Genomic DNA, 16,587 nt, shown 5'->3' with positions numbered 1-16,587 from the left:
ATGTCTGGCTCAAATCTCTTTTGAAGTGAAAAAAATAAGATCTACTATATATGAAATAATCAACTCTAACTTGAAGGGACTTTATAATTTCGATATTAGTATTTTCATCAAATTATTTCATACGAAATTCAAGTTCTATTTTCATCTCATATGCAATTTTCTAGATGAAAATCATAGCATAAGCTATATACAATTTTTTTAATTAAAAAATAACCTTTATAATAAGTCTAGGAATTAAGATGACCCTGATTAAGCATTATAAATGACTTTATCTACTTTTAAATTTGAGTATGCTATATTATCACTCCAAATTTGAAAATTATTGAAGAAAATATTAAATTAATTAATTGTTTGTATTAGTATTACACAATCTTAGTCGTAAAAGGAAAAGAAGGGGGGGTAATATAGTCATTTAGGTCACAAAGGAGGTGAGGGGAATTAGAGAATTCGGTGAGGGAGTTTTGAGTAAATTAACATTATCTGATCGATTAAGAAATAAGAAAACCCAAAGCGAGTCGAATAGAAAGGGTTTGGGGAGAAGAGAGATAAGAAGGGGAAAAAGAAAAGGGCAGACTCGTTTATTAAGTTTTTGGTTTAATAGTTTTTAACAAAAATTCAAATTCTCCAAAAAGAAATACAAAAACAGTCCTCTTCGCGCGCTGTTGTTAAGCCTGACAGCACCGGTGGGAGGACTCATGGTGGCTCAGATAGAGACCAACGCCGCCGCTGACGGTGGTGGAGGAGGAGGAGGAGGAGGAATGGTTGGAGGTTCTTCCCCTCCCGTTGATGAATCGCAGGAACAGTTAGAGAAGACGAAGACATTGATTTGTGCTCTCAATTTCCTCTCACGTAATCTTCCGATACCTCCTGACGTATTCGATGCTGTCTCTTCAATTTACAATAGCGACGCCAACGATGTTGATGTCGGTGACGGAGATGCATCCCCTGCTGACGTGGACAGTTTGTCTGTGCAAGTGAGTTGTTTCTCCTCTTTGGTTTCGTTATACAAATTCTCATTGAGAGTAATCTCTCTTTTATGTTTTTTTTTTAAAAAATTTGAATCTGGTTGAATTAGAGTAAATTGTAGAAGAATGTTCTTATAGTTCACTTACTTTTAGATGCTAGATGTAGATACATGGTCACAGAGTATGATCTTGTCAGATTTAGAGAAGAAAAAAAAACTAGGGCTTGATACATTTTTGTTGTCCTTTTAGTAAAGGTGAGGTTATTTGGTTAAAAGATAATACCCTTGTTCATTTTTACTTGTCTAATATTGACTTGAAAAATCCTTAAAGAGCAATAAATAGTGATAATTTTACTCTATCACCCTTTCAAATTTAGTAAATTCAATATATTGGAAAATGACTATAGTTAATAACAACGGTAAATTAGGAACTAAGTGATAAATTGTCTCTTGGTTTTCCAAATTGGAAAAGTAAAAGTGGACTGAGGGGAGTAACAAATTGAGTTGCGAAGTATAAATTTATGCAGTTTGTTCTTTGTTGATTGATATGTTATTTTTGTATGTGTTAGCATGAAGAACTAGGTATGTTGTTTATGAGGAACTTTTCTCCTCCATCTAAAAAGAGGAGGACCTTTTTCTTTTCTACAGTTTTTAATATTTGCATAATTTGAAGTGATGAAACATATCTGATTGTTCAAAATATATTTTATTCATTCGTTTTATTTGGGATCTGAAGCATGATTGATTTGCATCAAGAAAGAGGTCATTTTTTAATATTATGCCTTTTAAATTAGCTTTTAATGCTATCAATTTGTTTTTCTTTTATGCAGAATGGTCCAGGAATGGGAAGTTATGGAGACCTGATGGCAGATTTAGAGGAGTCGTTGTTGAGCCAACGGTCAAGTTATACATCAGGTTCTGGTTTGACAAAATTAAAGGAAGATCGTTTCCGAAGCCATATCCAGCATCGCCTAACTGAACTTGAAGGTAATCATAGCTTAGACTGATGGCTCCCCTAGATTTCTTTGACAGGGTTTTGTGTGTACTCATGCTGTTTTGAGCAGGATATGCAGATCTTTAGAAAGATTTTCGCTTCATTTTGATATTAGAGAACTTGAGGTGCTGAACCTTGTAGTGATATAATATCGGCTTTTTCAAATGCTTAGTAGGTATCCTCCATTTAGTAGATATATTATTCTAAAGATTTGATTATTTCATAATATTCATCAGAGTCGATCTATTTAGATTATGAGAAGAAGGCCTCTCTCTCTCTCTCTATATATATATATTGGGTCTTGCTAATTAATATCACAAGGAAGTGAATTAAGAAAGGAGAATTGAATGGCGGTGAAAGATAAAAAGGAGAATGGAGCTACAGTGAAAGACAAAAAGGAGAATATAGCAACTATGAAAAACAAAAGAAGTCCTCTAATCAATATATTCCTGTATGTTCTTTCAGAGGCATTTAAGGAAAGTAAATAGTGGTGATAATATATATATATCGCAAGGAAGTGAATTAAGAAAGGAGAATTGAATGGTGGAGAAAGACAAAAAGGAGAATGGAGCGACATTGAAAGACAAAAAAGGAGTATAGAGCGACAATGAAAAAAAAAGGAGAACAGATCGACAATGTAAGACAAAAAAAGTCCTCTAATCGATATGTTCTTGTATGTTCTTTTGGGGGCACTTAAAGAGAGTAAATAGTGGCGATAATATATACGTGAATTAAGAAAGGTTGAATGGCAGTGGAAGAAATTAAGGAGCATTGAGCGACGATGAAAGACAAACTCTAATCAATATGTTCCTGCTTATGTTCTTTCAGGGGCATTTAAGGAAAGTATATACATCATATACATGCATAAATCTTATGCTAATCAATATAAACTTTTTGAATGATACAAATAATATTAAAATATACTTGCTACTAAATTTAAAGGATACAAGCACAAATTGATGAATGATGAGTTATTTGACCATAAGATGATTCGATATAGTTTAAATAACTAAATGTAGTTACTTAACTATGATTACAACAACACAACCAGTGCAATCCCACATGTGGGGTCTCAGAGGGTGGGATGTACGCAAATCTTATCCACTTTTTGTATAGCGTAAAGGTTACTTTTGATAGACCCTCCGGTCATATGAGAAGTACTCGTCATAATATTTGAGTTAGGTCAAAAACTAATCAATCAAATTTATGGCATACTAGTACACAAGTTTTGACGCAGGATTGCTAGAAAAATATGACAATAAAATAGCAAGATACAAACCAACATTACTAATATACAATAAAGAATTAGAAACTATGTGATTACTAAATAATACTAGTATACTACTAAAAAGGAGAAGATGAGAGGAGGGGGCTAGCCCATGCCTCTCCCACACAAAGTGTGATAACACCTACCTACTGACCTTCTACCTTAGTCATGTCCTTAGTTAGCTGAAATTGTGCAATGTTCTACTTAATTACCTTCCCTTAATTATTTTTCGGCCTACCTCTCGTAATTCTTTGTTGCAACCAACCTCTCACCCTTCTTTACTGGCGCATCCTCACACCTTCTCTTCATATGATCAAATTATCTCAGTCTTGCTCCCCTCACCTTGTCTGTCACGGAGGCCATTGCCACCTTGCCCTATATAACTTCGATCCTAATCATATCTATTGTGGTATGCCCATACATCTATATGAATATCCTCATGTTTGCTACTTTCATCCTATGAACCATGAACATTTTTTATTAGCCAACGCTCTGCCCATATAACAATGTTGGTCTAATCACCACTCTATAGAGCTTAATTTTTACGCCTTGGTGAGACATTCTTATTGCACAATACCCTAGAGATGAGCCTTCATTGTACCCATCTCGCTCCGATACTATGTGTGACATCATCATCAATCTCCTCGTCTTCTTGGATTGAGGATCAAAGATACTCAAAGCTTCCTCTTTTGGCTATGACTTGAACATCAATCTTCAGTTCCGCCCCTGCCTCATGAGTTTGTGTCATTATATTTTCCCTAAGGTACTTTGTTTTAGTCTTGCTTAATCTAAAATCCTTAAGACTCTAGAGCATGTCTCCAAACTTCCAATCTATTGTTAACTCCCCCATGCCTCACTGTTTTAGCCCTACTTTAATATGATTTTCATACCAATTATTCAACTTCAATCCTCTTGCTTTTTAGTCAATTTGTACTCTTTAACACGGCCTTTGAATCCAACAATTGCTTAAGTCTCTATTTGTGGTGTCATTAATCCCTCCCTACAACTCATGAATTAAGTTTTTTTATGTTTCAACGACATATGATTTACAATGTGAATATGAGCAATGTTAACTATTAGTTGCAAGTACTTCACGTGTAATTTTTTGCCTTGTATTTAAGAAATTGTAGCCTTCTTCTCTTTATAGTTGCATACATTTCAAAAAGTTGTTGTAGACTGAAAGCAATATCTTATAGTTGTACATAAATTCGATTAGTATGTCGTCCTTTGGATGGTTAGTATATCATTGTCAATTTCATGGTGAAAAACTATAAAAAGGTAGTAGTTATTTGTGATATTTTACTGGTACATCAATAAGTTTTATTGATATTATAGTTGTATGTCCATGAATCTTTTGCCTGGATCCAAAATTATGACTATTTTAATTTGTAAATTTGGCACAAGCATATTAACACCACAACTACTAGAATGGACAACTAGTGGAAATAAAGGAAACAACATCTATAATACTATAGCAAAAAAATATTATAAACAAACTACAGAAAACAACATATAATAACAGAAGTTGAAGAACAAGAATATAGAGTAATAGTACAATTACTAGAATGGACTGTAAGTAATACTCTCCTACCTACTACCTTTCTGCACTAATTCGGGTCCTCCACACCTTCCTATCTAAGGTCATGTCCTCGGTGAGTTGCAACTGCACCATATTTTGTATAATCACATTTCTTCAATATTTATTTGGTTAACCTCCACCTCTCCTTAATCTTAATCTATCCATAGACACTTCCCACACCTTCGCATCGGGGCACCTGTGCATCTCCTAATCACATGCCCGGACCATCTCAGCCTCGTTTTCTGTATCTTGTCTTCCATTGAAGTCACACCTACCTTGTCTCGAATATCCTTATCTTAATCCTATATTTTCTAGTATGCCCCCACTCCATCGTAGTATCCTTATCTCTGCCACATTCATTTCTAAATTTGATAGTTCTTGATCGGCCAAAACTCTGCCCATACAACAACGCTAGTCTAACCACCAGTTTGTACAACTTGTCTTTTAAGTTTAGTGCACCTTTTTATCACACATAACTATGAATGCGAGCTCCATTTCATCCACCGTGCACTAATATGGTGGGTGGCATCCTCGTTATTCTCCCCATTTTCCTAGATAATTGACCTAAGATACTTGAAACTCTCTCTCTTTTAGATGGCTTATGTATCAAGTCTTACTTCCATATTAGGTTCATGTACCACATCACTGAACTTACACTCCAAGTATTTTTTCTTAGTGTGTGATCCAGTTATAGAGCCGATTATGGGTTGTCGAATGGGCCTCCTGTCTTCGTCTTGCTTAATCTGATACCTTTAGACTCTTAAGGTTTGTCTCCAAACCTCCAGCTTAGCGTTAACTCCTCGCGAGTCTCATCAATTAAAATTATGTCATCCACAAATAACATACATCATGACACCTCATTTTGAATTTGCCGCATCAATACATCCATCATCTAGGCAAATAAACATGAACTCGAGGATGATCCTTGGTGCAGCCCCCATCAAATGGCAAGTGCTCCGAGACTCTACACATTGTCCTTACTCGGATTTTGACTCCATGATACATGTCCTTAATTGACCTAGTGTACGTCATTGGTACACTTCTAGTCTCTCAACACCTCCAAAGACCACCCTTACTAGGTGAATGCTTGCGTAGTTGAGCGTCCTGTCATAAGTCCAAACAGGTAAAACTACATTTTTTTACTTGTGCTTCTAAGGGTGATGACTATGCATTTTACTGATTTGTAAATCCTATTATATAAGCTCAAAGTAATCAAATTTACTTGCTAACCTTGATCATTTTCTTCACCAGATAAGATAATTAATTAGTAGTTTACTTTGATAATGGATGATTTTTGAAACAATTGAATCACCAAAAGTTTACCAAACACATCTTCACTTTTGCCATAATTCAACATTTAATAGGATCCCTATTAAATGTCCAACTCCATTTTCCAATTCACACATATGTTTAAGGGTTTAGGTTATCATAAATATACTCTGTCCGCTTAAATTTGTTTGTCTTATTTACCTTTTAAGTCCATTTGAAAAACAATGCCTCTTTCCTTTTTTGACAACTCTTTATTCTAACTTTTCACCTACATAAGATTAAAGAGCATTTTGGTACATTCTACCTATCTTTAATTTAAGAGCACAAGATCTGAAAGTTTTCCTTACTTTCTGAAACTCCATGCCAAATCAAAATCAAACAAACAAATTGAAATGGAGGGAGTATTTATTTTCCAGTCCACACATTTACTATGGCCAAGATTTACCATTTAATAACAGCCAAATTAAATGGCTAACTTAATTTCTCAATCCACACGTTCACCCAACAGTAGTTCAAATATACAGCTAACAATGAGGGCAAATTAGTCAATCAATTTTTGAAGAATGTTTTGGTAAATCATCTTTTAACTTGATCTGTTCTACTCTTAGGATAACATTTAAAATTTTATTATGAATAACGTAAGGTTTTCACTGTAAATATGTATACACAACAGTTTAGTTTGGTTTCTTATTTCTAGGACTGTGATGATTAAGGTCAGAAGTATTATTATTTCTAATTAGTTATCTCTTCTATCATTGGCGCAGCTAGAATCTCACTAAGAGAATTAAATATGAAAAAGTAAGCACCCAGAAAACTCAAAAGGATTCAACGTATACGAAATATACTTCATTATTTTTTAAATATTTACACTAAACTTTTGGTGGACGAGGTGTTAATTAAGTCCCCTTAAACATAGTCTACTATCAAAATATTGCTATTTCAACTGAAAAAATGAAAGAAATAAAAATAAACTTAAACCTTGTGGTGGGGCGACACGAAGTGGATGGAAAATAGAGAAAGTGAGACAGATAACTTAAATTTTTGTGGATCATAAGACCTCGCCCTTTCATATATCGCCCTGTTTCTCTCCATTTATAATCTATAGTTGGTATGCATCTGAAATCTCCTTAATGTAAGTTAGAATGAAGCAATACCGCTTCTCCATTAAAAAAATCTGTTCAAAGTTGCTCTTTCTTACCAACATTATAATGCCATCCTGAAAAGGTTGTCTTTTCATATGCTTTAACGATTGTCGTATTAGAAGCAGCCAATGATATATGCATAATTAGAAGTCTCAAAGAATTCAAAGCAAAAGCAACAAAGCAACTGAAGCAGAAGTCTATTTGATAGGCATTTAATAGCTAACAGTAATATAATGTGCATTAATTAGTAGATATTTAGGTTGTATTAACTTAAAAATATATATTTAGTCTATGTTGACTTATTGCAACTCTTCTGATTCTGCGGTTTTTACAGTAATGAGGGAAAAATTGACTATAGCGAGGTTCATGTACTGGTTATGAATGAATAAGTTATTTATTTCTTCAAGGGCATTATTGTCTTCAAGGGTATTTTATTTTTTTTAATATTTTTATCTTGAGGTTCCCACTTATAGAATAGTATAGATAGATGGATAAATATGATAAATAGATTGATCGAGTCAATAGTTTTTGGGTATATTCTCTTCAAATATGTGAAGTGCCAACCGTACAGCTCTTGATACCAAAACCTGACTTATCTTCATTGTTATCTTTTCTGTCAGATTATGGAGTATATGAGTTTGAGCATTATCTTTGACACATGTTATGCATTTACTAAATTTTATGTAGATTTGGATTGTTGTAAGTGTAGTTTGCTAATTTTGGCTTTTCTTATTTGATGGAGTAATGAATTGCATTAAAAAGAGGGCATCAAGTAGATGCAACAGTACAAAAGGCATAGTTATAAGGAGATGAAATGACAAAAAAGTGAAATTAGCCCAGCTCCTACAGAGTGTGCTAGTCTAAAGTAAGGGTACTGACAATCTAGAGAAAATATCATTACTAATTACAGGAGACAGTTCTGTCCAGCAAAAAAGATTAATTAAACAATTTGCTTTCAAATAGCGACTAGGAGTTGAGCAGCCATCAGAGCACCTTCTATTCCTCTGTCCATGGGCTCCAGAAAATAGCTGCAGAATCATCAACCAGATTTTCATGATGGCCTTATCAACATTCCATAAACTCCAGCTTAACTGTGCCCGTCTCAGGTTCTGAGGCATGACCAAGCTTAGTTCAAACAACCTATAGAGCATGCTCCATATGTCAATTGCTACAGAGCAATGCAGCAAAAGATGATTAACTGTTTCCTCATTCTTCCTACAGAGGGTGCATCTATTTACCATGTAGAAACCTTTCCTGTTGAGGTTGTCTTGTGTTAACAAGCTTCATGTAAGTCAATAATTGAAGCAAATTATCAATCTCCAGGGCCAAAAGTGAATCTTCTGATTTTGGGATCAGATCTGCTTGTAGCAATCCTTAACTGTAAGTATCCTGTTCGTACCCCAATACATGTCAAAAAGGTCTTTAATGTCACTATCATCCTCTTAGTACTTACTATATAATTGCACCTCTCGATGAATGTGCAACATACTAGGAGAGATAGGATTAAGAACAAAACTATACCGTCCTAGGTGGAGGGGGCCTTTATGGCGGACAAGATGAGGAAGCGAGATTGAGATGGCTTGGACGCCTGAAGAAGAGGTATGAGGACACACCAGTGAGGATGTGTGAGAGGTTAGCTGTAGCAGGAGTTAGGAGATGTACAGGTAGGCCCAAAAAGAACTGGGGGAGGTGATTAGACAGGACATGACACAACTTCAGTTGACTTTGGACATAACCTTAGATAGGAAGGTATGGAGGTTGAGGAATTGAGTTTTGTCCCACTTTGTGTGGGAGAGGAATGGGCTAGCCTCCTCCTCTCCTCTTCTTCTTTTAGTAATATTATTTAGTTATCGTGTAGTTTCTTGTTCTTCGGTGTGTATTATTATCTGTTGTTGCACTTGTCTTGTATCTTGCCTTCTATTGTTTCTTACAATCCTCCGTTGGATTCTTTTCTTTTAAGCTGAGGGTCTATCGTAAGAACCCTCTCTTACCCCTTAAAGTTAGGGGTAAGGTCTCCGTACATCCTAGCCTTCCCAGCCCCACTTTTGGGATTACATTGGTATGTTGTTGCTGTGTTGGTTAATTTTAAGTTTTATGTACCCCCCACCCCTAGTAATATTTGCACCGAATTTAAATAATAGGATTATCTTGCTCACTTGTAGAGGTAATCACGCAACTGGTTGTGATATATTTATATTCAGTAGTGCTGTATGTCTCTTATGCCAGCACTTCTTATACTTGTAGAAATAGCTTACACTTTCATCTTTGACCAGACTTGCCAACCAGCAGAGGTGAGGACTTGCAATCGAAGTGCTTGCTTGAACTTTATGAATTAAAGGTAAAGGTACATGTGGAGTATTGTTAATTAGACATATAACTGCTTCTCATGATCTGTCAATTGCAATTATGTATAAGAGTTTTGCTTTTGTGATTAACATGTTCATCAAAGTTGTTTTGAACCACACCAGTTATCTTGCAAATCAATTTCAAGATGTCCTTGCCACTTCAAAGGAGTAGTTACCTATGTAATAAACCTGAGTATTTCTGAATTTCTTTGTTAAATTTTAAAAGGCATGGTCTGCCTCTAACTATTATTTACTGGAAATATCTCCGTGATGAAAAAATAGTATTACATTTTGCTGCAGTATACGAAGCTCTCATCTTGGGATCCCACTATTATACTCTGTATAACTTATGAGTTATGAGTACAATATGAAGATTTCTGATAATTATGGGATATGATACACAAATTTGAGGGCAATACTGTCTCCACTAAGATTGTTTATCATTTTTTTGGCCTTGTGATTGAATGTTTACATGATCAAAAGAAAACATAACAAATTTGTTTTGGATTTAAAAATGGTACCATTTCCCACCTATACGTACTTGCGCAATTCAGAATTTAGCTCATGTGCTTTATCGCCCTAATCCCCAATAGTACCTGCCATGCTCCCGAAGAATTTTTCATATCTTTTGAGATCCACCCTACAATATGGGTAAAAAAGGACTCTTAATAAAGAAAGTATGTTCTGAAAAAAGCAAAAAGCTTGCCTTTCAAGATGCGCTTGAAAGAAGGGCTCGCGTTTGATTAGCTATTTGGTAAGGCTATAGTTTACCAAGGTGATGATCAATAGCTATCAAATCGTCGTAGCTCAACGAGTTGAACTAAAGATACCATCTATTGGGAAACCATTCCATCTCCATTGTAGTTACCCTGAGAGTAGTCTATATCTTCTTCATCATCTGCACCTGTGCATAGTCTAACCACCACCTATTTAAGCTTCTAATTTTTTGTTGTAGAAGTGGTGTAGGTGGCTGGATATGGATTGTCTTCTCATCATTATTTATACTTTGCAGTTAGCAGATTTACAACAAAAAGTTCGGTCTGAAGTGAGTTCTGAATATTGGCTTCGCCTGCATTGCGCTAATCCTGACAAGCAATTGTTTGACTGGGGGATGACACGATTGCGACGCCCTGTATATGGTATAGGAGATGCCTTTGCTGTTGAATCTGATGATCCATTGAGGAAGAAGCGTGATGCGCAGGTAAAGTGATAGATGCCTCGGAGCCTTTGTCAATTGTGCTATTATATCTACATCTGTCAAGTTAATGTTTTTAAGCACAACGGGTTCTGATTCTTTCTTTCTCCTCCCAATTTCAGAAATGAAATTTCATCTTGATGTAATTAGGTAAAAAATAGTCTTAGTCATGTCTTCTATCTATTGGTTAAGTTGAGAAGAGAGCTTTGCTGAGAATTTAGATTTTAAGAATCAGGCACTGTCCTCCATTCTTTTGACTCCTTGATGGGAAACTTTTGAATGCAAAATTTACAGAATTTGATGTCAGAAGCCTGTTGGTAATAACAACAAAATTTTGCAGAGGTTGTCAAGAATAGAGGAAGAGGAAAGAAACCGCGTGGAAACTACAAAAAGGAAGTTCTTTGCGGATGTACTCAATGCAGCACGTGAACTCCAATTACAAGTACAGGCTGTTCAGAAGCGGCGGAAACAGAGGAATGATGGTGTTCAGGTATGACATTATTTACTTTCTGCTGTTTGTTCTACTGTGCATTCATTTGTTCAACAATTGACAAATACCAGGAGCCAATAATGAGTTGTGACCTAGAGAGTGGATGCATTCTTCACCTCTTATACTCTTAGACATATGCCGGATTTTATCTTGGCTAAAATGAAGTCAATCTATTTTGTAGGCTTGGCATGGAAGGCAAAGGCAACGGGCTACTCGTGCTGAGAAACTGAGGTTACAAGCACTGAAAGCTGATGATCAAGAAGCTTACATGAAGATGGTGGAGGAAAGCAAGAACGAAAGGTTGACAATGCTTCTAGGGAAAACAAATGACCTCCTGGGTCGTTTGGGAGCTGCTGTTCAACGGCAGAAAGATGCTGATCATGATGGCCTTGAATCTTTGGAAGGTTCAGATGCTGAAATGGCTGCTACTAAGACTGATACTCCTGGGCAGTCGCTTCCTGAGGAAGAAGAGGATGTAATTGATGATGAGTCCACTCATGATGTGAAGACTAATGACTTACTTGAAGGTCAAAGGAAGTACAATTCAGCTGTACATTCGATCCAGGAGAAGGTAAAGAGGCACACCGCTTCTCTGTTATCTTTTACTTTTAATTCCCAGGGATATTATTGAAGAGTTGTGTCCAAGTTTTAGAATGGATGTTAATTGCAAAAACTGGACCTTCCGGAGGTTTTCAGATTTGTATTCTCATCCTTTCTCCTATGTCTTTGGTCAATGTGCTTGAGTTTCCTATTGATTGTGACACAGTGTCTTCTCATTTTAAAGCAGTGTTTCAATAGTTTGGGTCATAGTGTTCGATTATTTCAGATGACCTCGTCAGCGTTTTATTACTCGTTACTGGTGTTTGGTTATTACAAAGAAAAACCTTCTTTAATGTAATCATGAATGTTATTTAGTGTAATAAATTAGATTCTGCAGCTCTATCGTGTAATGAGAATACTCTGTTAAACTGATTCGTCCCTCGAGTTTCTGTTCTTACTTTTTAATTTGATGGAAAGACTAGACCTTAGCAAGGTGCCAAAATTATTAGAATTGGATGACTATCAAGTATGTTGTGACGTTCTTTTTACATTACACCACTTTATGTCATGTAGCTGAGCTAACTAAAATCTTCCCATTTTACCTCCATCCCAGCTCCACCATTCGGGTTTTATGATGGATTTTCTTTAAAATATTTAGAAGCGAGGAATCTGTACTAGTTTCATATCACTGTACATTCAATTTTGATTTCGATTCTCCAGTCCCAAAATATGTTCTCATGCCCATTGTTTGTTTCTAATCTCAGCTAAATGGCTTAATGCTGATGTACAAGGATCTGTATCTGATACAATCTCCACTAACTAACTCCATGGCAATTGCAATATACTAGCTGTTTTCCCTTTCCTACAACTGAAATTAAGTATCTGCATCCTTTGTTGTGTTATTGATGCCGCAGATCTAATGATATTTGTAGGTTACGGAGCAACCAGCTATGCTTCAGGGTGGAGAACTGAGATCTTACCAGATAGAAGGGCTTCAATGGATGTTGTCTTTGTTTAATAACAACTTAAATGGAATTTTAGCGGATGAAATGGGACTCGGGAAAACGATCCAGACAATTGCTTTAATTGCTTACCTCTTGGAAAACAAGGGTGTACGTGGTCCCCACTTGATTGTGGCTCCAAAAGCTGTACTACCTAATTGGATTACGGAATTCTCAACATGGGCTCCTAGGTATGCACCAGTCTCTCTCTCTCTCTTCCATGCAGGGAGCACAAACACATTGAATTTGTTTGTTAATATGTGCACTGTACATCACATCTTGTGAGAACTTTTTTCCTTGTTGCAGCATTGTTGCTATTCTTTACGATGGTCGTTTGGAAGAAAGGAAGGCACTGAGGGAGGAGTTGACAGGAGAGGGGAGGTTCAGTGTGTTGATCACACATTATGATCTTATTATGAGAGACAAAGCATTTCTGAAGAAAATTCATTGGCACTATCTGATAATTGATGAAGGCCACAGATTGAAAAATCACGAATGTGCTCTTGCACGGACACTTGTGTCAGGGTACGTGAGATGTAATTTTATGTTTGTCAAGTTGCTAATGTATAAGAATGTTAATCAAAAAGGGGAGGAATAATAGCCTATGGTGTAAATCTTCCTATTTTATGAGATTTGGGTTTGCTCCTCTCTGCTTATTTTTAGCACTCACCTTTGCTGATGAAGGTATAATCTGACACACTAGCACATAATCGAATGAGTAATTTGTTTTTTTAAAAAAAAATTAATTGTGGAATATGCCAAAATCTGGAAATCATTATTCTTGGCAGTTCAATTTTACAAGAAAAAAAAATTGGATGCTAGAAGCATTCTCTAATTGAGGTGTGTAATATTTGCAGTTATAGGATTCGACGAAGACTCCTATTGACAGGTACCCCAATCCAAAACAGCTTACAGGAGTTGTGGTCTCTTCTCAATTTTCTTCTTCCAAACATCTTTAATTCAGTGGAGAATTTTGAGGAGTGGTTTAATGCCCCCTTCGCCGATAAGTGTGATGTCTCTCTAACTGATGAAGAGGAACTATTGATTATTCGCCGGTTGCACCATGTAGGTTTTGGTTTTAGTAATCACTAATATACACTTCTGTCATGCCTGTGCAGTATTTGTTGCACCTTTACAAATGCACTTTCTATTTTCCTTATCTAATGTTTTTGACTACTTTTAGGTGATAAGGCCATTTATATTGAGGAGGAAGAAGGATGAAGTGGAGAAATTTCTTCCTGGGAAAACACAAGTTGTTCTTAAATGTGATATGTCTGCATGGCAAAAAGTATACTACCAGCAGGTCACAGATGTTGGGAGGGTTGGATTGGATTCTGGTGAGTAGCAGGTGCCCTCAAGAAAGTATTGCCTTCAATTCATTCCTTTTATGCATGGTTGACTTTAAGAACTACTTTTTGGGTGTGTGTGGAGGGGTCATGGACATTTTATAGAGAGGGATAAACAACTTTGCCTGTATAGTACTCTTTCTTTCTCCCCCACCCCTTCCCCCCCATTTTCCCCTTCCTCTTGGGCCTTCAGGGATCCATTGCTCTAAAATCTACATCCTCAATGATTCCTTGTATAACTCGTGTTCTTTTTTCGTCTCCCCTCCCCCGAGTCTTTTGGCAATCATTATTTGCTGACTATGTGACTTCGCAGGAACTGGGAGGTCTAAGAGTCTGCAGAATCTCTCCATGCAACTTAGGAAATGTTGTAATCACCCTTACCTATTTGTGGCCGAGTATAATATTTATCGAAAGGAGGAGATAGTGAGAGCATCTGGAAAATTTGAGCTTCTTGATCGTTTACTACCCAAACTTCGCAGAGCTGGGCACAGGGTCCTTCTCTTCTCACAAATGACCCGCCTCATGGACATTCTTGAAGTCTATCTGCAGGTTCATGACTTCAAGTATCTTAGACTTGATGGCTCAACCAAAACAGAGGAGCGAGGGACTTTGCTAAAGCAATTTAATGCTCCTGACTCTCCTTACTTTATGTTTCTTTTGAGTACTCGTGCTGGAGGACTCGGTCTAAATCTGCAAACAGCAGATACTGTGATAATTTTTGATAGCGACTGGAACCCTCAAATGGACCAGCAGGCAGAAGATAGGGCACATCGAATTGGGCAAAAAAAAGAAGTTAGGGTTTTTGTGTTGGTCAGTGTTGGATCAATTGAAGAGGTCATTTTGGAGCGTGCAAAACAGAAGATGGGTATTGATGCTAAGGTCATCCAGGCTGGCTTGTTCAATACAACATCTACAGGTTTGTCATGTACACATGTAGTTTTAGAGAACTCTCCACACCTCCAGGCCCAAGCCTTCTTTAATTTTCTTAGGGGAAAGGAAACAAATTACCTAATAGTTATGTACAAGTTCTTTACTTGCTTTGAAGGTTGACCGAAAAAATCAGGTTGGATTATAAGAAAAATTTGCATTTACCATGTTTTACGTGTGTACTTTCAACTTGTTAGTACTAATACCTTTTGTTGACATGCATCAAGCGCTTTACCAAGTTCCACCTGTGTATTTTCAGCATGTTAAGATTGTGAATGCTGACTAATGTTTCTATCCATTGTCTTGATTTTGGATCCTCTTCATAATGAAATCTAACTTGACATTACTTGTTCATGCAGCTCAAGAAAGAAGGGATATGTTGGAAGAGATCATGCGTAAAGGTACAAGCACTCTTGGAACAGATGTGCCAAGCGAAAGAGAGATTAATCGTCTTGCTGCCCGCTCCGATGAGGAATTTTGGCTGTTTGAGAAAATGGACGAGGAGAGAAGACAAAAAGAGCGTTACAGATCTCGTCTCATGGAAGATCATGAGGTACCAGATTGGGCTTATGCTACACCTGACTCTAAGGAAAAGGGAAAAGGATTCTTATACGAAAGTGCTAATATCACTGGAAAGCGACGTAGAAAGGAAGTGGTTTATGCCGATACTTTAAGTGATGTACAGTGGATGAAGGCTGTGGAGAACGGAGATGATTTCTTTACGCAATCAAGTAAAGGCAGGAACAGGGACCATCAGTCAGTCTCAAATGGTGAGTTGCCTAGTGGCAATGCTGATTCTGAGAGGACTGGACATGACTTGAAGCCCGATACTGTGTCTGTGGCGAGTGAGGCAACAAGTGAAGATACCTATGGAAGAACTCCCAAAAGGTTCAAATCCGAGAGTGCAAGTTCCATGAGAAATGATTATCACGATTTGACTGGCCATAGTGTGGACGGTTTATCGTGGAAGGCCCACAGGAGGAGGAGATCAAGCTTAATATCCTGAGGTTGCCCTTGTAAAACCTAGGAATTAATTTGGCCAGTGAAGTCATTAGTGGACATAGGGGAGCATTTAAGATCTCTAACTATGGTTCTAGTCGTCTGTTTGACTCAGTGTCTTACATGTATATTAGCATCTAATACCTTTTAGGTTTTGCATTTGCTACTAGTTAACTGTGCAGTAGTGGAAAAATTGGAGATGTACCATTAGCTTTTTGCTACAATTCTTAATTATTCTAATTTGGAGTCAATGGTGGATTAAGTTTCAGTAGCTTGGCTGCCATGTCCAGCATATTTTCAAGTTGATGTTACGAGCTAGTTCACTATTTTGAAGGCTGTACTCTTGTCCAGTATTTAACAGACCCAGAATGTGGCATTGTATTGCCTATCAAATTTTACTTTAAAAATTAAACAGCCTTTCAACTTTGAACAAGAAGCAAACTCCCTCTTCTATCCTAATTAAATCTTTAAAATGCCTACTATTATCAACTTTGTTATTTACTTTTTTGAAAAATTATGACATCTTTAT

At 36.7% G+C, this 16,587-nt stretch overlaps 1 protein-coding gene across 1 annotated transcript; it reads left to right on the top strand.

Moving 5' to 3' along the window:
- The first annotated feature begins 467 nt into the window (after nucleotides 1–467).
- LOC101248711 (SWI/SNF2-type chromatin remodelling ATPase) lies at nucleotides 468–16,309 on the top strand. Its single transcript, XM_004229365.5, has 12 exons — nucleotides 468–974; nucleotides 1,795–1,951; nucleotides 9,489–9,553; nucleotides 10,573–10,761; nucleotides 11,096–11,245; nucleotides 11,427–11,816; nucleotides 12,718–12,977; nucleotides 13,093–13,311; nucleotides 13,644–13,851; nucleotides 13,970–14,123; nucleotides 14,446–15,048; nucleotides 15,419–16,309. The coding sequence occupies exons 1-12, from the start codon at nucleotides 696–698 to the stop codon at nucleotides 16,063–16,065; spliced, it is 3,321 nt and encodes a 1,106-aa protein (XP_004229413.1). The 5' UTR covers nucleotides 468–695; the 3' UTR covers nucleotides 16,066–16,309.
- Nucleotides 16,310–16,587: the final 278 nt, after the last annotated feature.

Source organism: Solanum lycopersicum, chromosome 1 (genome assembly GCF_036512215.1).
Source record: "Solanum lycopersicum chromosome 1, SLM_r2.1".
NCBI classification, from domain to species: domain Eukaryota; kingdom Viridiplantae; phylum Streptophyta; class Magnoliopsida; order Solanales; family Solanaceae; genus Solanum; species Solanum lycopersicum.
The sequence above is the reverse complement of the archived record's forward strand: the minus strand, read 5'-3'. Positions and strand labels throughout refer to the sequence as shown.